Source organism: Mixophyes fleayi, chromosome 9, assembly GCF_038048845.1.
Source record: "Mixophyes fleayi isolate aMixFle1 chromosome 9, aMixFle1.hap1, whole genome shotgun sequence".
Classification (NCBI taxonomy): Eukaryota; Metazoa; Chordata; class Amphibia; order Anura; family Limnodynastidae; genus Mixophyes; species Mixophyes fleayi.
This window is the reverse complement of record NC_134410.1, coordinates 32,730,598-32,757,133: the sequence shown is the minus strand read 5'-3', so window position 1 is coordinate 32,757,133 and position 26,536 is coordinate 32,730,598. Positions and strand designations below refer to the sequence as shown.

At 39.0% G+C, this 26,536-nt stretch overlaps 1 protein-coding gene across 1 annotated transcript in view; it reads left to right on the top strand.

The window, feature by feature from the left end:
- LOC142101817 (uncharacterized) overlaps positions 1–17,747 on the top strand; it is a 29,107-nt gene extending 11,360 nt beyond the window's left edge. The window contains exons 2-4 of the mRNA XM_075186259.1: positions 15,301–15,633; positions 16,433–16,549; positions 16,790–17,747. Coding sequence (XP_075042360.1) covers positions 15,301–15,633; positions 16,433–16,549; positions 16,790–17,695 — 1,356 coding nt within the window. The 3' untranslated portion in view covers positions 17,696–17,747. The remainder of the gene's footprint in view (positions 1–15,300; positions 15,634–16,432; positions 16,550–16,789) is intronic.
- Positions 17,748–26,536: the final 8,789 nt, after the last annotated feature.

Sequence of the window (26,536 nt, the reverse complement as noted above, 5' to 3'; positions counted from 1 at the left end):
ATTTTAGAAATGTGATTGTGATAATAGAAGTATACACGTATCTGTCTGTGTTTTAATCCTCAAAAGGAGTGCATGCAAAAGTGATTAAGTCTTTTAAGGCTAACTTTATACTTTATACAAGCAGAGAGCTTGCAGAATAGTAATTTTATTTGCAGTAACTATTTCCTTAAATGTGCTACATTAATGGTACTGGAAAGTAGACTACAGTGGTAAAAGAATGAGTGTTTTTACTGTAATGTCTTGTCAACACGATTGGAAGATTGTGTAATCTCCTGAGCCTGCCAAGTTAGCTGATAATTTTGATTTCAGTATTGTGAGGCTGAATCAAGCGATATGAAGTCTTAGATGGTAAATGTGCCTGTCTTGGCAGTAGTTATAATATGACAGGTTCTGTCTAGTAATGAGGGTAAAAAGCTCCTAGCTCAGCACAGGACAGTGAACAACGAGATACACTTGATGCAATATGTCCCAAGTTTAAGAGTCTTTAAATTACTGGATTGGATCATACATTGTTGAGTCAATAATGTTACATAAGTGCTATGCCTGTTGCTGTAGAGGTATAACATTGAATTGCCTTTCACATTAATAATACAGGACATAAGAGTTATTCTGACAAGAAAGATTTTTGGATAATATAATGCAGCCATTCTTGGTTATGGGAGAATCAAGGATGGGGAGCCCACCTGAGCGCCCTCTTTAGGCCTTACTTAGAGTTGCACGTAAGTAAATTTATAAAGATGTCTTAATGGTTCTAGTGTAAAATTGATGTACCGCGCATGAAGCTTGCACTTGCAGCCCCTTGAGCTTGAAAAGGTGAATAAGGGGTAATAACATGTAAGTGCACTACAGTAGGGTCATTTAAGATGGTCTTATTCTTACATATATCGTGAAATACGTTAGCTGCGAGACATCTATTTTGCACCTACATAGACAAGGTGCAAGTTTTGGCTTTGAAGATGATTGTTGTTGGATCTTTGTGCCAGACACATCTGTGTGCTAGATGTAAGGTTTAAAGTGTAAAAATATGTGTGTACTCTAGAACACAGTTGTGGGAACACAAGCATTAATATGCATCTTTTCTCATGCATAAATGGGCATCTTTTATGTTGAACTCCAAATTAAGCCCCTTGTGTCTGCTTTGGATTAGCGAATGCTGAACATTTAAATTGAAAAAGATTAAACATTTATGTGAAATGGTGCTTTTTAGCTCTTTTCTTTCCCTATATGACTTATAGCAAATGAGAGTGAACCAAACAGCTAAAGAGCCATAATATGGTCAAGTGAATTTAGCAAGGAGGATGAGTCAGATGAATACATTAGGATATCAAACATGTACATTGGCGCGGCCCAATCACACAGGAACTCAAAACAACAAGGAAACTTTTTCATGTTGTCTATGTGCCCATAAGAATTTAATAAGCATAAAATGAGATGGGCACTTTTGCTACTGTGCCTGTCTATGACAAAATACTGTATCGTATGCTGGTATAGAAGTAATAGATGTCAATGTAACGTCTGTGTTACAAGTGTCACAGCATGTCAAATCCAACATTCCCTTTGTGTAAAGTGTGTCAAAATAATGTATCTAATCGGTGTTAATTAGTGAGACAGGTCAGTTAACTACTATAGCAAACTCTGTATCTTTATGGATTGATTATACATGATTATGCTCAGATGTAAAGTCAGTGAACTAGAACTCTGTGTTAGTTACAATATTTGGTTGTGTAACACTGGGGATCATATAAATCCCTGACAGAAGGTACCACACACAGGATTCACCTTTTTATATGTCTATGTTTCCAGACTATGCCTGATTACTCATGGAAATGAGGATGTTGGACTCATTTTTAATAATTCATTCTTTGACTGTTAATGCACAAAAGGAGATTGCCCACCAATAAATGACATTATGTATCCCCTACCTTATGTGCATTAATACTGAAAAGTTTTACACAAATACATTTTTTCACTTGTTTTTCTTTTTTTTACGTAACCCAAACACTTCTCCTGCAGAGAACTACCTGTGCTCCTTGGTATCTGCTTTTGGTCACCAAATATCTGACTATGGGAAAGCAACACACAGTGCCCCTCTTTTGAATATCTTTTCTGATTAGAGCTTTACATGGATCCTCGACTATATAGTCAATGTTACAGAGAGAGTTGTGGAGCAAAGGTCCCTATCATTTTAAAACAGATAACCGGGACACTCATGTGACATGAAGTTTACTCAGCCCATAAAGCCCATCCCAAAAAAAATTATTGTTCTGCAATAGAGTTTGCTATAATAGCCAGTTTCTATAAGTTAAGATAAGGTGGGTAAAACGAGAACCTGAATTTAAAGAGATTAAACATTGAAAACTACAGATAGAAATTTAGGAATGGCAGTTCTAGACAGGACTACTATCTCTTAAAGCCAGGAGAAAAGCTCTTCTAGAAACATTAGGGATGGTAAAGTTGGAAGGTCTAGAGATGTGGTGGTATTAGGGAATTCTATTACCAGGAAGACGGCTAGGGTAATATTTGAGGGATTTACTCATCTTAGACATCTATTTTAGTTAACTACCACAAACAGCTCAAAATGCCTATCTTTTCAGTTATTTTGAGTCACTTGTTCTAGCCAAAGAAGTTGTAACTTCAAGACTGATTTATCTTTTATAAAGATTTACAATTTGACCTTAAATTCGTAAAAAAAATCAACCAGAACATTGTGGAGGTAATCTGTAATTATATGCACCCACTCACTTACCACTCATTAAGTCAAAATATTTTTTAAAGATTGCCAAAAGGTGCTGGAACTCAGTCCTTGAACAAAATTTACAATCACACCAACAGTTTAAGTGGGACCAATCTGCCTACCACCATATCTCAGCCCACTTCCACCACTCATTGAGATTAAAGGTAATGTGACACCTGAAGTGTATAATGTTGCTTATTGCTGGTATAGGGTGTTCACAGTGGCCTCTAATGTATTTAGGGGAGGTTTTTTTTAAAATATGGAAAAGGTTGTATTGTCACAGATTAATGTAAACAATATTGCACTGTCAGAGGTTATTGCTTTGTTATAATAAGATCATTTACACCTGACATACCCTATCTGCTTCCCAGTCCCAATTAGAGGAGAATGATGTAAAGAAAATGTGAATGTAGTCTTAGGTTTCCTTTCATTGTGTCATTTGAATTTCTGTTACATTGAGATCTCAGGATGCTCAACAAGTATGACATGTGATAATATACTCATTCTTTCAAACATATACAGTGTCATTCATTTATGTTCTTCACCTGATGTATTTCAACTAAATGAGATGCTTGCTGTTTTAATGTTTCTATGTAATACATGCCTCCTGCTATAAGCTTGTATGTTTGTGAATGGATACTGCAAGTTAGAGAACTGAAGACCAATTTAGAGCCCAGACAGAAGAGGGGATGACAGTTTTAGGACATGTATTGTTACTGTATCTTAAGGTATTTTAAGATAAAATGACAGGTAAAACTCACCAAATATGAGAATAGAATGAAAAGTTAAAATCTTCACATTATCCTTTGCTCCTTACCAGCAGGTTGCTTTTGGTTTTTACAGTCCACAGCACTTATGTTGCATGATCATTATGATTGATAAAGGGAATGCTACATAATGTGGCAAAGTCACTGAATTAGTGTATGATGGCAGGTATATTTCACCTAGGTTCCTAACCTACTTGTTTCAAAACCCCAGGAAAATGTTATTGTCTGTGAGCTGCTAATGGGCTATATGCCTGTTGAAAAGCCAGAAAAAGGTCCTTGGGTTATGGATGGAGAGTGAGGGCGGGCTCTATCCATTAGGCCCATTAACCGGGTTTTCCAAGTTACCAGTGATTCAACTGGTAATCAGGATTTGCACCGGCCAGTCTCTTACTGCCTGAGGAGAGGGGCTGCAGAGTCTGGGGGAGAAAGCCTGATATCTACCTGTAAGTTACTGTGCTTAACCTTCTTTTTGCTTCTGTCTGAATTTGTTAGCCAGGAGTGACCCATGTATAGTTAGAGCTGGACGGCAAGTTGTTTATTTTGGAGCTTTAGTGATTAAAATTGGCTGATGCCAGTTGCACAAAACCTTTGGACTTGGGTGAAATCCCTTGGCTGCCCCTATCCATCAAATCTGCCCCAGTAGATGTTAGCAGGCCCCCCTACCTGGTCACAAACCATACAGTGGAGTCAAATTTTTTATCCAATATTCCCAAAATTATAGTAAATAAATTTACTGGATGTTACGGCTAGTGGCTATTATCATAAGCTTGCAGAACTAGACGTAGAGGTCTTCACTTATAGCAGCCACCTTTCCTGTAGAGCTAGTTGCGCTTACATGTACTCAGATGTCCCAGGTCTTATACTCTAGTATAGTGTAAGCTTAGAAGTAATACCGCAGCACAGATTAGTAGGCGGTGCCAGAAGATAGCGGTGGCCAGAAACAAGCCATGGTCTAGAGTCCGTAGCGGATACCGTGGTCTGGAACAGGCAAAGGGTCAGGGCTGGCTGCGAATAAGGAAGTCCAAGAAACTTGGACAGTGGTTAAGGCAATCTACAAATAAACAGGTAAATTCAAAATCTGCAGAACTGACTGGAACAGGTCAGCTATCTAGAAAATAAACGCTATAACCGTCAGGGAGGCTGAGCCCTCGCTACCCTAAATACTAGCAGTGGCCAATCAGGAGCCAGGCTCCAACAAGCATAATAATGAGCCTCAGCTGAAAAAATAATGGCCCGGCTGCCACACTTGCCGGGTCGCAGCATTAATTAATTCATAATGTTGAGGACACGTCCTGCTGTGCTTTCATCCCGGGGCACGGCGCTGACTGAGAAAGTGCCCCATCATGACATTGACTGGGACATCTGGCACCAGCAACAAGCGAGCCATTGTGGCTCGTAGTGAAGCTGTTGCTCGTGATACTAGAAAACAGTGACAACACTGAGACCACTATTGACCGATAATTCATGATGCATTAAGTCTTAGTGAATTGATGGACTTAATTTTCATGAATATTAGTTAAGCTCAGAGATGCACAATCTGTGGTTTTTGATCCCCACTGGGGCCCAGAAATCTCTTATTAGGGCCCCAGAATTTATTTTTGGGTATTTTGTTTGTCAGAAATGCAATACATTTTAATAAGAAACCACTTATTTTGGAGTTCTAAAACAATGGCACATTAATGCTTGGAGTCCCAAACAATACCATAATGACACTTGAGGATTCAGTTGAATCAGCACCATGGATAGTTACATTGGTCCCTCTGGGCTGATGTTAATTGTGGCTAGAGATGGCATTTTTGTTAATTTTTGTTTTGTTTGTCACTATTACTGTTTTGAAATTGTCATGTTTATGAGTTGACTTCAATAACTCTATATTGGCCATATCAGTCTAAATAAAACTGATATGGGCAATACTGCATCCAAAATGTGTCCACGTCATATTCTCTGGGGATTAGTGGTGCTTATTTACTGGGTATGTTCAGGGGTGTGCTTTCTGCTGCTTAATGCAGCAACTGGAAATATACTCTTCTCATGCCATAAATAGAATATTATACACATTTCTATGAATTGTGTACACGTTAATAATGTAATTTGTAAACATTATTAGTGCTACAATCAATATAAATGTTGTTGATTTATACTTTTGCATCAAGTCAATTGACATGAGACAGCTGCCTCATGTTGGCTCATTATATGTAGAACCCTGTATTTTTAGAAAAATGCGGAAGTCAATTGTGTAATTGATATCTCCCTGCTCAAAGTTACATACAAGGAAGCTGACTCCTGTATTATAAGCGTTATGAATTAAGGACAAAGAACATGTATGTAGTAAACTGTGGGGTGGCTAAAAGATGGATATATCTTGACAATATTGGAATAGTCATTTATTCACTATCCCAATACATCACCCATAGGGGTGATTGAAACTAAACTGCAAACTTTAAGACTCTAAGTTTGTATCAATTATAGTAAAGTCTAAACAGTTTAAATAAACAACTCTATATAAAAAAATGAAAAACAAAAAAATCTAACAAACTTACAAAATAAACAAAATTTTTATACTAGTAAACATAATTTAAATGATTTTTTTTTTTTTGTTTAAACCAGTGTTAAAAAAATGTGAATTAATTTGTTTAAAGTAGAACTATTGTTCCAAAAATTTCTACCATTGATAATTAGTTCACCTACAATCACCCATTACTGTAAAGTGTTAAAATGCATTTATACTACTTGCAATATATTCAACTTCAACATGTATTAATACATTTAAATTTTATAGGTATATATTAAAAAAAATGTATAACCAAAAAGAGAGCGAAACCTTCAATTAATACAATATATTCAACTTGCAAACTTTGTTGAAAGCATCATCAGTTTTATTATATTCCTGATTTAAATGGTCAAAATTGATTTGCATTAAGTATGGTGTACTATAAATGCCAGAGGTGAAATTACTAACAGTAAAATAATATTTTAGGTTCACCTATCCATTCCTTTTTGCCTGTTCTGCAGGTTCAGTCTTTATTGACTTAATGAGAGTGGAGAAACATCCATAATGCTGGCAACAAATATGATCTGCTGAGTTTTTCAGGTACGTGAAGAGAATTGAATGACGTTTGTCATAGTTTATTGTATCCCTCATGCGCAATGCAATTATTCACATCTCAGCACTCATCACCAGGTACTTTACTGATCAACTGACAGCCCTGTGATGAAAGTCAGTTTAACCCCAGTGGCATTAAGCCATGAGCAGGTGGAATGACAAGAAATATATGATTGCAATGGAAAACCTGCTATTTACAGTATGCTGCCCATCTGCTGAAGCTGAACAGTGAGGTTTTACAATAGGAAATGACAAAATAAGTAGATGTAATAAGAAAAAAGATTCTCCTTCAGCCTACTGCTGGAAGCCGTAATCACAGGTCTCATTGGTACAGTGGGTAGGCGGGTGGAGATGTCTGGGTACATTGGGGTAGAGCAATGAAATGGTCCTATTGTGGCCCCATCTATTATCACCATTTTTCACCATTTTTATTTATATAGCGCCACTGATTCCGCAGCACAGTACAGAGAACTCATTCACATCAGTCCCTGCCCCATTGGAGCTTACAGTCTAAATTCCCTAACATACACACAGACATATTGTGGGGGCGTGGCCCGCAGGAATTGCGTAATCAGTTCACGCAAAATGATTTTCTTGCCTATTGCGTCAGGGGGCGGGGCCAGGATGATTCACAGAGAATCGCGGCACTAAGGCCCGCCCTCTGCTCCTGTCACTAAGAAAGTGACTGGATTCAGGAGGTTGTCCTGTTCTCCCGGGAGTCTGGGAGAACTCTCAGACATTCTGGAGTCTCACGGACATTCTGGGAGAGTAGGTAACAAAGAGTAACACTTTTGTCAGGTCACACCTGGCAAAGGACAAATGCAAGGTGCTATTTGGGTAAAAACATTGAAGTTTTCCTTAATGTAGGACATTTTTTTTACAATCATTTTCACAATTTCTCTGCAATGCTTTTATATAAATGAACTGCTATGTTCTTGGTTTGATGGACACAGCAAGCTACTTCTTCTTAAACTATCTTACCAAGAAAACAATTGTTTTTTTTTACGATGTTTCCTCATATGGTAGATGGAATCCAATGATAAATGAGCCACTTGTCCCTTTCAAGCATACAATATTTTTACAGCATGTCCACAAAAATGTAGTAAGATTTGGAACAATTCTGTCTATTGGTGCTTATTTTGTGTCTGTATAGTTTCTCAGTGTTCCCTGTGACTACTGTCCAGGCCTGGATTTGGGACAAGACTGTATATTCCGGGCCCAGGGTGACAGAATAGCATTGGCAGCAGGGTACCCCTTGTTCCATTATCCTGCCATATTTATTTTTGGCAGAGGCCTATAAGCATTAAAAAAAATGAAATGTGAATTACTTCTATTTGTAATAATAATAATAATCACGTTATTTTTAAATTCTTTATATTTCTTGTTATAATGATATATATAAATGAGATTGGGGCAATGGAGTAATGTAGCCATGGGATGGAAAGGCACAGCTAATTTAGCTAAGGGGGTTAAAAAAGTTAAATGTCCATCTGCGACTGCCAATGTCTGTCATTCTTCTTATGGTGATTATATATTTTTTATTAAAAAAAAAAGGAAAAAACAGAGCTTATTAAAAATAGAACTAAAGCGGTTGTCTTACAGTTATGAAATTAGTAGAATATATTTTGTGTAACTATATTATAGACATGGAAAGCAGTAACAGTGTTACTTCAAATTTCTCCTTTTATGTAGATTATTTTTTCCAAAAATATGTTTTGTTATTAAAATCTTATATTAGAGATACTATGCATATATTACAGTTGGTTAAGGATAAAGTTTGGCAATCTAATTATAATTTTTTGACTTTAGATGTACAGTCATTGTACACAAATATTCCTCATTCAACAGGTTTAGCGGCTATCAAAAGGGTTTTAGAAAAAGATTCTAATATTTCTTTAGGTCACCAGAAATTTTTTCATGACGCCATTCAATTTATTCTCACTCACAATTATTTTTTATTTGAATCCACATATTATCTTCAGGTGATGGGTACTGCCATGGGGACCAGATTCACGCAGAGCTATGCTAACCTCTACATGGGGGAGTTCAAAAATGACCTCGTGTGGGGGGGACCGTTCGGCAGGAATCTGGTCCTCTATGGCAGATACTTTGACAACTTATTTATTATTTGGGATGGTGAGGGTGCATCTGCTCAGAATTGTGTTTCCTATCTTAATACTAATTCATATGGGTTAAAATTTACACACACTTTTAATTCTTCTTCTATCACCTTCCTGGATGTCACTCTCTCGGTAAGTGATGGGTCTATTGTTTCTGTTAATTACAGCAAACCAGTGGATTCCAGCACATACCTCCATTATACTAGCAGTCATTTTAAACCATGGATAATGAACATACCTAAGGGACAAATGAATAGATTAAGAAGAAATTGCTCTAGATTAGAAGACTTTAGTTCACAGGCTGACATTATGTATGCTAACTTTTTATATAGGGGTTATCCAGAAGGTTTAATTAAAGAGGCTAAGCAGTCTGCATTACAATGCGATAGATGTAGTCTATTGGTTCCTAAAAAACATCAAAGTAAAACTATATCTGATCATAACCAACTACCGGTTTTTATTTCTAAGTTTAACAGTCAATCTTATCAAATTAGAAATATAGTGTCAAGAAATTATAAAGTTTTATTACATGACTCAGTTTTGGGCAATGTATTGGAACCGAAGCTAAGAATTGTTTTTAAGAAAAACAACATTCTTAAACACTTCTTGGCCCCTAGTGCCTTGAAAAGTAAGACTTCCTCTCTGTTAGATAGTAATATTGAAAGTAAAACTACATGGTTACCCTCAAAATTGATAGGGTATTATAGATGCAACAAGAATATCTGTTTGACTTGTAAACATCTGGAAAATGGTAAAAAAAATGTATAACTTCTGCTAGAAATGGCTCAGAATTTGAAATTAATCACTTTATTAATTGTGATACAGAGTACGTAATCTACGTACTGAGATGCCCTTGTGGCCTCCAGTACGTAGGTCGTACCACATGGTCCTTGAAAACTAGGCTCCGAGAACATAGATTGAATATTATAAAAGGCTTGTTGACACATAGTGTATAGAGGGGAATATGGAGAGGGGAAGTGAAGAAAAAGACAGTGTAATTTGAGGCACTCCTTGAGTGCTCAGTAAAATATAACTTTTATTGAGATTGTTTAAAATCATGGAAAGAGAATGAGCAAAATAATTAAAAAAGAAAATAAAAATAAGTGATAGGTGATTAAAATGCAAGGTAATTTGCAAAGTCCCACCAATATCCTCATGAGTTTGAGAATTCAAGCTTGAATAGTGCTACAATACTGCGTCTATTAGACACCTAGTTGGTATAATATATGTCCATCAAATATAGACTGTGATGAGAAACCAACTGAGAAACCTCAGTTGCCTATTGCTGAATATGTACGATCCGCTAAGAAAAGATAAGTGAGTAATTAAATTGGGTTAGCGTTACAATATCATGTAACAAAGATAGTTGTTAACCCAGGTATACAGTGCCCATTAAGGATTATATTCAAAAAGGCATAGCATTAGTAGTTATAATCCTCTTTGAAAAACAGGTAAGCGGTATTGATATATCCTTGGGTAATAGCCGTAGGATCTATAATAAGATCCTATTAGATAGTACTAAGCAGCATTAGGCTGTAATAAACTATAGCAGAGACATTGAAATTAGCAGAGGCTGAGTTCCAAGAATCGCGGGATTATGTGAAAATTCCCTACCTAATAGAAACTGGGGAGCGATTCTTGGTAAAAACTAGTAGCATAAAGGATAGGTGAGACAAAACGAAGATGCGCCTTTCGCTCCGTGGCTTTTCCAAGACTTGAAAAAGCCACGGAGCGAAACGGGCATCAGTGTTTTGATTTGACCCCTGTAGTCCATCATCATGCGCTTTGCGTAATCTGATGTTTTAACTGGGAACACAGGAGCAATGAAAGAACATGAAGCAGGTATATAACCTCTGTTCTCAGCAACTCCTGAAATAAATGAATGGTCTCACCAATTCTTTTGACAAACCAACGGTTACCTATATTGTTTTCAACACACTGGTTTATCTGGTGGAGGGATGTCAGTTCTGTTTGTGTATACTCAAGTAGTTTCTGTATGGCTGTCAGCATCATCCTCACAATCATCTTATCTTATGTTCACATATCCCATAACTAGGGGCAGGCTGGGCTGGGGAGCAGGGGGGACATCTGCCCCCCGGGCTGTTCCCATAGTGGGCTATCTTGGGCTGGGTCACCTGCATTTCTTTCTTTTAAAATGTCCCTAATAGGCTGCTTAGTCAAGTCTTGCCCCATGAGCTAAAATGTACCAGCCCTCCCCTGCCCATAACCAATCAAAATCCAAACAAATTACAAAGACCATGAGGCAAAACACTTCCCACATGCAGTGCAATGTGCAATTAAAAGCCAATAAATAAATAAAAAAGGGGGCAGGTGTGACCATGATGGATCAGTAAAGAAGACATTATTTTATATTTAATAAAGTGGTGAACAAGGTTTTGGGGTGCTGCATATTAATTAAAGGTTTTGTATATTTTTCAAATTATGTGTGTGTGTGTAATATATATATATTTTTACTCTCCAGATGTAAAGGATCCTTAAGTCAAAGCTGCAACTCCAGCGGCCCCAGAGCTCAGGGGACAAGGATAAGCTCCTACACTACATCTGCCCACCTCTGCTTGTGTGACCAAAAACTTCAGTTGACAAATAGCGGCTGCTCTCGCTCATCTGTGTGTCATCTTTGTACAACTAAAAAAAGTTAAAATAAATAACATTTTCAAATGTAAAATAAACTATAACTTAATAAATTAACTTCAAAAACCTTCTAAACAAGTTTAATAAATATAGAATAAAATATTCTCTTCTTTCTAGAGGCAATATAGTCCACACATGTATAGATATACATACACGTAACATAAATGTACATGGGTAGATCATGTAGATGAGAAAGAACTGCAAAAATATTGAGAACTTCAATGTGGAGATCATAATAATGAGATACTTGTGAACAATACACTAGTATGGGAAGTTATACATCTTGCATGATTTATCATCCAAACCAATTTATACAATACTCTCAGCACATGTCCGCAGATGGGGCTGTTTATTCTTCACACTGTTCTAGAACATCATTTGACTTTTATAACGACAAACAATGGGTGGTGAAAGTATTATGGACAAGGCAGAGGCTGTATCTTCTAGTTATTAAACTGTTGAGCTTTGTGGAGGTGATAGACACACTCACACTGTCTCCCTGTCTACAAATAGAATCTTCCAGCAAAATTCAACTGAGTTTACATATCAAACTAATCATCACCTGTTAGAATACCAATCATTATATGATTATTCATATTCCATTATACCAGGATAAACACAGGTCTCAGTCGGTATTTCAGTCTTTATGGTCCCTATGAAAATCACTAAAGTATGTATAATAATTTTAACAAGGACAGGTTACTGGATTGGGTTAAAAATATACCATGCTCAAAAATTGTACTGAAAAATACAGTATAATAGTGGTAATATATGACCTCATAGGTTGGTATATTGGTAAAATTTTGATGCAAACTGCAATTCATTGTTAGTATTATTTGTAATTTATATATTTTATTAATTTTATGGTATCCACTGCTTTTGCCTTACAGTTCCTATCACAACTCTTAGGGGAAATAAGACAATGTGAAAGTATTTTGTTGTTACCTCTTGCAGCAAAATCATTCTTACTATATGTGTTCTTACTCAATAGGCCTTAGTTATAAACCTCCCGTACCCATACCCCTCCCACAATGGCATTACAGGAGCTCTATAGTCTCCTCTAAAATAGATGTTCTCATATTTGGCCGTAGCTCCATGTGAGCATGATGTCCGTGCTAATTGTCTGTCCCTCTTCTGGGCTACACACCACAGACCAGAGTGGAGGACAGCGAGGAGTGAGACAGCGGAGCTGCAGGACACCTCTGATGTAGTATAATGGATGGTGCACACTACACTTTAGGTTCACATAACAAGATAGGTATGGAGGAAAGTGCATGGCATTTACTCTCTGTCTTCCACATTTGCCATCGCTTTACATGGTCATCCGTCAGGAACGTGTCCACAAGAGGAGAAAGACAAAGTAGACAGTGACCGCATAGTATGTGATTAATCGTTAATATACATTGTGTTGTGCTGCTCACTCCCCATCTCCTTGCACCAAAATCTTTCATCACCTTTGAGGTGGCGGAGGTCAGCTCTGCTCCATTATTGAGCATTATTGTATAACCTACGTATTACATACAGTATCTTGTAGCTCTGTTCCAAACATGGAGCACCAGGGCCTTATGTACGTTAGTTATACTTGATAATTCTCCCGGAATGTCCGGGAGACTCCCAAAATTCGGGACGGACTCCCAGGAGAGCTGGCAAGTCTCCCGCATCCCGCATTTGCGGGCCTAAAATGACGTGATGCAAGTTTATCATCTGAACAGTGGTTGGAAAAATTAGAATAAAATATTTACTAATCCTTCAATTAAATAAAAGATGAAATCATAGAGCATTAATACACAGATGTTACTACATTTGTTAATGTCACTTCAGTATTATAGATAATATTAATATGTTTTGTGTTACATTCACAATGCAGCTAATATTTCCTGTGTATTGAAGTTCCATATTTACACAGGAAAATCGAAAGAAATTAGTGCCTTAGTTGGTCCTACTTTTACGCCAAATAAATAAAAATAGACTAGTAATACAACGAGTTATAAGTCAAGTGTCCTTCATATATTTATGAGGCCTAATTTTTCCTTTATAATATTATAATCTAAATTGTGGCCTGTGATAATTCATTATTATAAGCAAGTGAACACCCCATGGAAATAAACCAGTAACTGATGTACTGGTCTCGGCACATGCCAGTAGCTGAGGCTGTTTATTTTTGATTTGTGTTCTAAAACATAATGCATCATCCCACCTGAGATATTCAAACTGCCTCAGAGCTGGTGAGCACCGTGGAAGTGATCGGACACAGAATCACCAGCTCCTTGTCTATCATCAGATATATGGTCCACAGCTGAATCCTAGTGAGTTTTATCACAGAATATAAAACAACAACTCTAGATATATATATACTGGTTCCCTTGTACCAGTGTAAATACAGGTAAGTCCTAATAGGTATTTTAAGATTTGTGAGTTTAAACTACATGTTCTTTATAGAAATAATAAAAGTATTTATAATAATTTAAGTAAAGGTAGGTTACTGGATTGGTTTTAAAAAAATATCATGAGCAAATATTGTGTTGAAATATACACATATAATGGTGGTATTGTATGTACAACTCTGGTTTACCTACTTTATAAGGTGCATTGGTAAAGTGTTTATGTAAAGTCTCATTAATTATTAATATTACTGATAATATTAATTTTAGTATTTTTTTTATAGTGTCTACTACTTTTTGCTCTATTCTTTCCCCCATAACTATAGTATTCTGGTGTTTTTGATGTAACCCCATTTAGCACAAACATTCTTATTATGTATGTTTTTAAAGGACCAATAAATAATTTATTAATTTATTTAATACTTAATCCTACTCTGGTTAAGTCTCTTCCTGGACTGCAGGTATACATATAGAAGCGTTGTATAATTTCCTCACAAATAGTCTTACCGTCTTTGGCTGTACAATCAGACCAATAATACACAGAGTTATAAGTCAAAAGTCCTTCACATTTTCATCATGCCAAATCCTTCCTATAACTCTATACTAACTCTTATTGCCATACCCATATGATATATAAGACCTATAGAAAAGATCTCCTACTGGTGTGGAAAAGGCTATAATCTATAAATGTATTAACCAAACTTGAATGAACCACTGGTATAGGCAAGGTAAGCCCCCATGGAATAAACCAGTAAATGATGTACTGGTCTCAGCACATGCCAGTAGCTGAGGCTGTTTATTTTTAAATGAGCTGTAGAACGTAACACATGATCCCACCTGTGATATTCACACTGCCTCATATCTGTTGAGCTTCGTGCAGGTGACCAGACACATATGATCCACTGCTCAAGTCAACTGGATTTACATATAATAGAGAAATATATATATATATATATATATATATATATATATATATATATATATAGCACCAGTAATTCCAGAGCAATGTACAGAGAACTCACTCACATCAGTCCATTGGGGCTTACAGTCTAAATTCTGTAACACACACACAGACAAATAGACACAAAGACTAGGGTCAATTTGTTATCAGCCAAATTCCCTACCAGTATGTTTTTGGAGTGTGGGAAGAAACCGGAGCACCCGGAGGAGACCCACGCAAACACTGGGAGAACATACAAACTCCTCACAGATAAAGCCATGGTCGTGAAAACAAAAAAACTAATTAGTACCTGAACCCACATATTCAATTGTACCAGTGACAAAAACAGGTGATTGTCAATAGATATTTTATACTTTCAGTAATTAAATTAAAATCATAATATTTTACTAAGATGCCAAAAAGTCTCTACCATAAATTAAGGAAATACATTTTGATGGGTTGGTTTAAAGATAAAAAACTGTACCATAACTTATTTGAAAGACGCTGTATATATTGGTGATATTGTATGAAAAACAATGTTTTTTTCTATGTTATAATGAATATTGATGTAAATAATAACTCACAATTATTGTTATTTTCAAGGTCACTATGACTTTCTTCAATAAACAGAAGATCATCTCACAGCTTTCCAATGTTCCTAACCCTAATGTTCCACCCACAATAATTTGGGGCAACGAGGTTCTATGGCCAGTTTGTGTTGTTTCCTCTGCCAGTGTGACTGTTCTGCCAACTGACATCAATATGGAGACAGTGGGGTCATTGGAAGCAGGCGTATATGAAGAGACCAATGCCAAGTCTGAAGCTACAACACAACTGGACACCTACCAAGAGAACAATGCATCAGAGGACTCACCTGAAGCAGAACTTCTACATTACATAGAGACTCTGTGTGATCAGCCGGAGTTTCTGTCACAGGTAAAATACATGTTATACAGATCACTAATGGCACCAGATCTGTATTGTGTAGTTTCATATGCTTGATCATCAGTATTTCATTTCTCTTGATAAAATACATAATCTTTTATAAACATACTAAATTTCATGTACTAATCACATATTATCTAGGAATTTAAGTTTGCAGAAATCTGGTTATTTGGCATCGGGGTGTGTAAGGAGCACGTCCACCTTCTGCTTTGGGAAGGATCCTTCGCTCTACATTACTGTTCGCAGGATCGCAGTCACTGATGGGAAGTCTGATGCTGGAAATACATAAATGTCACTCTGGAAGTCCTGCCTACCATCCTTTCTGGATCCGTAACTATAAGCAACTTTTACAATGTTTATCTTCTTGAAGATACATTTCTATCTTAGTAAAATGAGATAACAGTAAGGAAGCATTGGTTCTTTATTATTCATATTTTAAATATCTTATTCTGTGTTAATATATCTTGTTTTGCATGTGAGCAGATCTAAGCGGTCTTATGTCCAGTCCATATTGAAAAATTAAACCCCTAATCCCCCAGCTCCTCGTATCAGAAGGAGCACAGTTTTACATCCCTGCAGTCACCACCATCTACTAGTCCAAATCCCTAGGAGAACCTATATAAACAGGTGCAATCATAGGTGCATGACATCATAACAGTATTGTTCTCTTTAGGGCCGCACCTTTACACATTTACAAATAATCCTTAATTACTATGTCCAAGTAATATTGATATCTACTTACACCGACTAAATCCTGACATTTACAAAGTGTTTATGAATCTGTTCCTAGGTTGAAGACATCATCCATCCAGCATTCTTAGATGCAATTCTGTCCCCAAATAGAGATATAGATTTCCAAACGCTCATTGATGAACTGAAAGTGGATGAGAACGTGTTACCATTGGAGGTGAGGAAAGGACAATAAAATGCTTTTAACTTATAACAGTTTATTCCTTACAGCGGGCTCGGGTAACTCATGGTTCTATAAGTGTTGTAGATGTATAGCTGCCAGCATTCTGACACATGTAATTCTGCATCATTTGGAGAACCACAGATTTATTTATGCCTTAAATAGTTATTTCCAAGTTTAACATTATCAACATCATTCAAAATCAATGATGGTTTTCTACTCTCTGTATATCCTCAGCCCATTGAGACGAGAGAACACCAATCTGAATCCTGTAGATCAATTGTGTTGTCAGCAGAGAAACACCAACAGAAGAATCAACAACAGGACGATAACGCGGACTTACAGAGTGTAGCCCTATCCCCCAATCTCAAGGACAGAGGACTGATGGAAAAGAGCAACAGAAGAAAAAATGAGAAGGCTGAAAAAAAGAGAAGAAGAAGAAAGAGGACATATTCAAGAGAAATAAATGAGCTGTCAGAGGGAGTTACATCAACTGTGAAGCCAACAAGGAGAAGTCACTCAACCCCATCATCTCAAAAAAATATTCTCCCCCAAAGTCCTGGCAGAGGAAACATCCAATGCAGTAATAATAAGTCTGAGGCAGTCGGTTTCTGGGAACCAAATTTAGATGCAACTTCTTCTAAGATCACGTCTGTTTCTAATAAGACCAATGTAAATCATCAAAACTACCTAATGATTTTAAACACCAGCTCTGGTCATCCTAAGAGACCCTGTACAAGTTTTGACACAGTAAAACTAAAATCAAGTAAGATTATCAGCAACACTGCAGACAGAAAGAGACAACCTTTCTCTAACATCAAAGAAGAGCTAAGGATCCGCCCAATCAAACCATTACGCCAAAGTGAGAAACAGAAAACAGAGACAACTGCAATGCCACAAACAGCTACTGCACTCCCAGCATTTGGTGATAGAGAGAGCACAGCACATAAGGCAGACAGAAAGAGACAACCTTTCTCTAACATCAAAGAAGAGCTAAGGATCCGCCCAATCGTACCATTACGCCAAAGTAAGAAACAGAAAACAGAGACAACTGCAATTCATGGTCATGATATAACATTGAGTCCTTACATAAAACTAATGGAGGTAACCAACAGTACTGCTGGCACCAGGAAAACAAAATAATTTCCTAAATCTACAGAATCCAGAGACTGCACAGTAAATAATGATATCATAGTAATAGACGATGAAGACTCTATATCCAATAATGATGTAATAGTTATAGACGATGACTGATCGTCATTATAGAAACTACCAATGAACCATAACTAATACTTTAGGACTGATATAATATTACTTCATATAAGATCCAGTTATAATGATTAAATAACAATTTTAGATTTTTACCACAGCATTGATTGTTGTTCTTTTATTTGTCTATTTATTGTACAGAAAATAACAAACTGTAAAGTGAAATGAGAAAGAAAGTTATACATGTTGTTCTTAGTGTATTACAATACAACAATGCATCTATTTATCTAGAGTAATCCTTACATTAAAAGAGTGCAATAGGCTTGTGAAGGATATGAAATTAGTCACTCGAGAAAAGACATGTAAGTTTTTATATCTTGGGGTATATTTACTGAACTGCGGGTTTGTAAAAGTGGAGATGTTGCCTATAGCAGCAATCAGATTCTAGCTGTCATTTTGTAGAACAAAGTAAATAAATGATAACTAGAATATGATTAAATGCCATAGGCAACATCTCCACTTTTTCAAATCCGCAATTTAGTAAATATACCCTTTGGTCTGTTAATGAGACAAGACGCAAAAGCTAACCTGAGAGTATTCTCATACAATAAAGATGAAACAAGCTGCACCTAATCAGCGGTAGGCCAAGGATAAATGAAGGACAATTGAGAAATATAGGGAAAGGGAGAGGGGAGGAGGAGTTTATCGAATACATTTGCCATCAAATCAGCATAATATTAAATATTCATGTGACTGTCTTTTCTGAAGGGGTAAGGGGGCCGCTAAGAATAGGGGACACCTTTGTATTCAGGATGGATTTAGTATGTGATCAATGTAGAGTGATATTATGACTGTAAATACCAGGGGCTGATTGGGCTGGGGGGTAAGGGGGTATCTCCTCCAGGGCCAGTCCCATAGTGGCTACCTTGGGCTTAGTCACTGGACTATCATCATTTTTTTCCTTTAAAATGTTCCTAATATGCTGCTAGGTCGGGGCTCAGCCCTCAGGGGCTAATATTTGCCAGCCAGCCCCTGGTACATACAAGTCGTTAGATTATTACATCTTCATTATGACATTTTCAGCATTTTTATCAAGTGAATTTCTATATGGCATTCATAGTGGGTTTCATAGCAAAAACTGTTACTGTTGGAACAATATTCACTAAAGTGTGCAAATTATTACCAGGGACATTGTACTAGTGGGAAGGTTCATGCACACGTTACATGGGGTACAGTCTAAGTACCTGATGGGCAACCAATTACACATCAAGGGCAGCATATGGACCCTTCAACAGGACTGCCCATTATTCCTAATTTCAGTAATGAAAACATCTCCAAAACTACATTAACACCTGGTGGCTTCAGACCGCCACATACCCTCAGATCCCACATGCAGGTCTGTCATCAGACACTGTGGGCCCCCCTCCCTCATCACAAAAATTGCCGCCCTTCATTATCACGGTATATGCCTCCCCCCACCCTCCATCTTCACAGTAAATGCTCCACTCCCCCCTCATCACAGTAAATGCTCCACTCCCCCCCCCCTCAACACAGTAAATGCTCCACTTCCCCCCTCATCACAGTAAATGCTCCACTCCACCATCACAGTAAATGTCCCCCCTCATCACAATAACAGCTCTGGTCCACCCCCCACTCTATCAGAATTAATGCTCCACTTCCCTTTCCCTATCACAGTAAATGCTCCACTACCCCCTCATCACAGTAAATGCCCCCCCCCCCCTCTCTATCAGAATAAATGTTCCATTTCCCTTCCCCTATCACAATAAACTCCTCCCACTCCCCCCTCTAAGAATAAATGCTCCGCTCAATCACCTCCAAATCATAATAAATGCCTAATTCACTTAACTGTTGTTCATTTGATGTGGCAGCTCCCGTTCACTGATAAAAAGGAAGTGCGGTGTGAAGTGATGATGTCACCGCGTGTACGCTCCCAGCCCGTCAGTGACCAGAGCATTGCGGAGGGGACAGGCGGTCAGACTAAGGGGCCTGGATACACCACATGGCCAGAAAAGATGTAGGGATCTGTCTGGGCCCCTCACAGCTGTACCGGCCGTACCCCCCTGATGGCCACATGTACTCTAAATTTCTGAACCCAATATGCCACTCATACCTCCACACCTGCCACACTCACTTGGAGTACAAGGGCCACCCAGATCTAATCTAGTAAATTATTTAGACTAATTAAATTATTAACTTAAATACATTTGAATAATGCCAGCAGGAAGGAAGGAGTCTACATGGTGCAGAGTAATCTGCACTCCTTCCTCCTCCCCCTCTGATTATATGTGCAGGTCGACCTCCCTGTGTTGTGTAAAATAGGCCATGTGATGCAGAAGCCGGCTGCTCCTGTTCAGTCTTAACATAAAGCAGGAAATAGGTTAGAGTGGGGGCACGCAACAGGGGGATAAAGACTCACTGGATGACTGGCAGCCAGGGCCGTCAAGAGAAATTTCGGTACAGCAACTTCATGGGGCCCCCCTATAGCTCCCATAGTCTAGGGATGGAGCCCTGCAGCACTGTCATTACAGAAATGCCCAGGAGTTTTAGTCACATATGCCCCCTGTGCCCAGCAACTTTACTCACACATGCCACCTCTGCCCAGCAGCTTTGCACACACATACCCCCTCTGCCTAGCAGCTTTACCCACGCATACTCCCCCCTCTGTCCAGCAGCTTTACACACACATACCCCCCTCTGCCCAGCAGCTTTACACACACATACCCCCCCTCTGCCCAGCAGCTTTACACACACACCCCCCCTCTGCCCAGCAGCTTTACACACACATACCCCGCCTCTGCCCAGCCGCTTTACACACACATACCCCCCCTCTGCCCAGCCACTTTACACACACATACCCCCCCCTCTGCCCAGCAACTTTAATAACACATACCCCCTCTGCCCAGCAGCTTTACACACATACCCCCCCTCTACCCAGCAGCTTTACATACATACCCCCCCTCTGCCCAGCAGCTTTACACACATACCCCCCTCTGCCCAGCAGCTTTACACACACATACCCCCCTCTGCCCAGCAGCTTTAATAACACATACCCCCCTCTGCCCAGCAGCTTTAGTCACAGATACCCCTCTCTGCCCAGCAGCTTTAATAACATCATACTTGCAGACTTTCTGACTCTTTCCTCCGGGAGGACAGGTCATGTGACAGGGCTAGGAGGGAGCATGGTGACATCTTTGCATCACTATAAAATGCAGAGTTTAATTATGTGAATAAGCCCCACCCCCGATTTTCAATGCAGTGAAAATCTGCATTTTTTATGAACCGGGAGGTTTGCCTACTCTTCTGGCAGCCCAGGCGGACTCCCCGAAATTTGGGAACCTCCCGGAAATTCCAGGAGAGTAGGCAAGTATGAATAACACATGTCCTCCCACACCCAGAAGCTTTAACAACATACCTGCCTACTCTCCTGGAATTCCCGGGAGGCTCCCGAATTTTCGGGAGTCCTCACAGACTCCCGGAAGAGTGGGCAGAACTCCCGAAAATATGCAAAATTCACGGCAGTGAATGAAGGGGGTGGGGCTTAATTGTGTCATTAAGCTCCACCCCCTCCATTCAATGCCCTGAATTTCAGCTTTTTAATAGTGGGGGCGGGGCTATGGTGACGCGAAATGTCACCATGCACTCCTCCTACCCCATGTCACATTACTTCTCCCCCAAATCTACTGGGGGAGAAATCTTAAAAGTGGGCATGTATGTTTAACAACACATGCTCCCCCTCAGACCAGCAGCTTTAGTCACATATGTACTTCTCTGCCCAGCGGGTATAATAACACATACCCCCTCCCCATTACATCAACCCTTTTTCTCCACTGCACAGCACACAGGAACATGAAGATATCCAGTAAGCCTGCACTGTGTGTCATGTGACTGCTGCAGTCACATGACCTGTGATGTCACAGGGACCAGGATCTAGCCACTAAGTAATAGAGATGGATGCAGCCTGTGCGGTCCCTGCATAGACCATCACAGCACACAGTATGGGACTTGTCAGCCTCTGCAGGGATCACATAGACTGCCTGCCCAACACCCCCCCCCCTTCTCAGGAAAGAAAACAGCAGAATAAAATCTTGCTGGTCTGCAGTGTGGGCCGGGCCCCTGATATACCCGTTCCCCCTGCTCGCTGCCTACGAGCCTCTTGTTGCCCATCACTGGTCAAGTGGATCTTGGTGCACTACAACCACCATCATGACATGCTCAGTAAACATAGTTATAATCTCATTTTTATATTTTAGATGCTTTTTAATTTAATATCATATTCAGGATGAAAAATTTTTTGGCGGTGTTTGTCAGTTTGGAAAAATATGGAATTTTTTTAAAAACTGTCCCTTTGAAATGCTATGTAAAAATCAGGTGTGCACATATATTTATGCAACTCAGTTAAGTTTATTTACTAACAAATTACAAACATGCAGGAACCCATAGCAACTAAGCAGCTAATGCAAATTACAGAATGAAACTAAATGCTGGATTGGTTGCTATAGGATACTGAACTTTTGCACCATTGTTAAATACATTTCAGTGATATTATAGCGATAATGGGCCTCCTGCAGAGCTGAACATATACTCATTTGTGTATAATAAATTAGATGATTTGCGTTGCGCATGCCCACAAAATAATCCAGTAGTATGCAGAGTTACATTCATCCACTGCATCCACATTTCTGCTTCCTTGCACCTGAAGAGGTGTGATGGGGGAGGGGATGGACGTTCTAACTTAGGCTGAATACAATAAGTATGTGCTCGCTGAAATGCAAGCTGATATAGACTTATACTCAGACTCAGATGCGCCATTTACAGATGTATTATTTGAACAGCCTAGGGGCTGCTGCAAATACACTCCGACGATGACGATAACCAGGACTAGCTAACTGCTTCTGATTGATTGAGATTTCATCCCTAAATCTTCTGGGTGCTTTCTTCATTGATCATGCATATATTATAAGATATTTTGTATGTATTTACAATCATTGTTTATTTCATGCGTATGTGAGAAAGAAGGTTATTTCTACTGTATTATACTGTATATATAGCAAATGCATTTGTCCTTATGAAAACAAATGTTTACAGAGTTTTATTGCACTTTTAAGCTGGTTCTGTGTATGCGGCTGTAAGTACACCTGCCGTATACTGGCACATAATCTACACATACAGAGCTGGACGCATCTTGCAATGTGTTCGACTCAGCACATAAGCTGAAATACATTATCTTTGTGTGCACATTTTTGGCTGGAAATTATGCCCAAGTTGTGATCAAGTCTGCATTAGTCCCAATGTGTTGAAACTGAGCTATTCCCACTAAAGGGCTCACCGTGTATGTCCCCATAACCTTCACAACAACCTTAAAATTCTTAACCATTTATATAAAATAAATACACGGAGTCATGAATAAGTTTGCTAAAAAATGGAGGACATATTTTATTATTATATTAGTATTAAACTAAACCTATGGTTGCGGAGAAAGGGCACTGCGGGACAGCTCCCAAGCTGATATAACCAGATAACGTGGGAACTGGCGAAACCGCCATACATCCACTAACCATGGGGAACACATCCCAAACTATCATGCGCTGAATTGGCGTCAGAGTGACTGCCCCCCTTCTAAACTCACGCTGCCCTCCCTCACCTAGCCGGACAGGGGAGCCTCCTCACCTAAGGACCAAAACGGAGTTACTGGTGCCTCTAAGGGGACAGTGACCTGCGGCCAACTACCTTTGCACCCACTAATAAGCCGCAGAACGCAGTGCCTTCCTACCGCAAACCATGTAACATAAACTACCTTAACCAAGGAGTGGGTGGGTGGGATCTCGTGCTGAAGAGTGAGGCAACCAGGAAGTGCCCTCTGCTATATTCAACCCAGGACCCTCCCACAGGAGCTACCATTGGTTGGGCCCCACCTGATGTTAACCCTTCAAGTAAGTGTTCAGCCTGTTACAAACCCTGTCGCCCTTTAAGTGCGTTCATCCTAAAAGCCTCTGCTAGTTTCTCCCATGTGGGGTATGCTCTGTTTAAACCGTGTTTGGAAAAGTCAAGTGATCATGCTACAATGTTTGAAGAGGATTTAGCCACCATGGCAGGTCTGAACACATTTCTCCAAGAGGAACTAGTCAGTAATTTCATAAAAACCAATTGTGAGTCACATGAACATTTGTAGGGGTATTGTAATACATGTTGAAAGATATCAAGCATTATAACTAACAATGACCAGCATTATATATATATATATATATATCTCATTTGTAGCTGTGACCTCATCACACTTATGTTTCAAGCCGATGTCCCCATGTTTTGCTTTTCCTCCAGTGCTTCTTTTGTTCTCAGAAATGACAATTGGCTCAGTGCTCATCTTGGGTTCAAGACTAGTGGTTCACAGAGATAGAACAGTTTTAATACGCTCTTCCTGGTGAGATGTGCGTTGCAAAAGTTTTGACCATCTGTTGCAATTCCTGAATTTGTCCAGTTAATACTTGCCCAATCCCCGCAGCAGTAGGTGGGTTCTCCTTTCTAAAGCATCTATTTGTTAATTGATTATGTCAGATAATTCAATGCAAGAGACAGGAGTGAAATTGAACCAACAGTGAGTTTATTTGAATATGTTAAAAACATCCAAAGTAACTGATTGTCAAATATCGGGGTCTTAGCCCCACTTACCTGGTCTGACAGAGTCACCTCATGGCCACCCATGCCCCTCCTAGCCGCCTATGGCAGTACTGAATCCTTTGTCATTATCTGTAAACAAACATTCCCTGCTGTTCTGCCTCATGGACATGGCCATCTTGAATTGCATCACATGATCCATTCTGACAAACGCGTCTCCAACAACACTGGTCACGATTCAGCAAATCTATCAGTGCACAGGGCACCCTACTTAAAACAAAAACTGCTGGTTCTGCATTGCCAAAACAACTCTCTGTGCACTGTTCCTGACTGCAATATCTTCTACTGGAATTACCAAGTGCTCTGTTCCTGACTGCAGTATCTTTTATTAGCAGTACCAAGTGCCTCTAGTCCCGTCCAAGGCATCCTCCTCCTGAATCCATTTCATACACTTCAGTGTGGGTTCAGTCTCCTGTTGGTTGCTCCACCGAGTGTCAGTTCAGAGTCTCCTGTGGTTCATTCCAGCTCTACGTTCCCTGTAGCGGGTTCCAGGTCTGTGTGCCTGTGTTCAGGTCTCAGTCCTGAGTGTGCTGTGACTGGTTCCAGTCCTGAGTTCTCTGGTTCATATTCCAGCTCTGAATTTCCTGTCTTAGGCCACCAATACCCGCAGAAGCCATGCTACTCTTCCTGGTAATTCCCAGATGAGCAGGAAAATCCTCTATGCCCCAAGCTTCAACTTCTCTTCTACTAAGACAGCTAAACCCATGAGTCCTGATGCAGATCTCCAAAACTGATCACCATGTGCAAAGAGAAAATGGCTTGCTTCTAATTAAAAAGCACAGAACAAAGGCTCTAGTAATGGAAGTCTCTGACAGCTCTAATGAAGTAAAGATCTCCATAGACACTTACAGGATGTAGAACTTCAAACAGAAATTAAGGTTCCGATAGTAGAAGTGGACACAGTACTTACAGATGCAATCTTTGTAATGGAGACAATCCAATATTCCTGATCACCTGAAGGCAAAACTCCAAGTGCAACTGAGAGGAGACCAGAGTCACTCAGTGCGGCATCAGTAGGCAGAGTAATATAGTAAGATTTCCTTCCTAGCCAGCAGATAATTGTTCCATATAAGCAGTTCTATTTTCAAGCTTTGGTACTCAGAAAGATAAGTCAAAGTAAACTGGATGCCAAAATGCTGAGTAGTAGTAGTAGTAATGCTATCTGAAGGTACAGAGTCTGAAGTTTACGTATGCTGTTTGCCAAGGTAGTAGAGCTGGAGTTGAAGCAGACAAAGGTAAACTGAAGAATTTCAGAGAACAAGCTGTGTCGGAATCCAGAATACAGAAAAACTCTATCAGTCTGCTGTCTATGAGTGGTAAACTTTAGATTAATTAAGATCTGGTAAGCAAAAATCCATTGTTTAAACTCTTTAATTGTACTACCCACATAAGATATTACAAATTATATATAAATTTTTACCTTGCAAAGAAAGAAATGTCATTAACCTGGTTTATTGGATATCTCTGTGGCTCAGTGCTTATGGATGTGTGGGTGTTGTGTGCCTAAAATCAATTCCTGTTACTGTGGCTCTGAGATCATTTTTGCCAAATTCCTGATTGGCTCAATATAGTACTCCCCAAAAATGTGGATTTCAGGCTATGGCTGAATGGGAGAAACCAATATCGTATAGCAGCGGTTCTTATCCAGGGGTGAGAGATAACAGTTCTTGGGGGGAGAACTGTCATGATGAGGATAAGCGCTGTTCCTATAACAGTAACGTTTCTCCCTTCTCTGCTTTATCTGAACAGGAAATGGCTTCCTCTGTTTAACCTAGTTGTTGTATGATAGTCCACTATGATAGTTCACAATTATTATTTGTAGAACAGACCTTATAAGAGTCACTTTATAGGGGAGATCTGAGGGGATCCCTGTAAATGAAAAAAAAATTCTATGTGAGTATCTGACTATTGTACATTGATGACAACCTTAAATAAGGTAAATGTATATAGTGTCTACAATCTGCCATTTGTTTAGCTGTGGGAGTTTATTGTGTATGTAGTGTCTTTTATGTGGGACAAAGTTAAAGATCATTAAGAAAAGGAATGAATGCCCATCTGTTAGACATAACAACTGGTAAATTG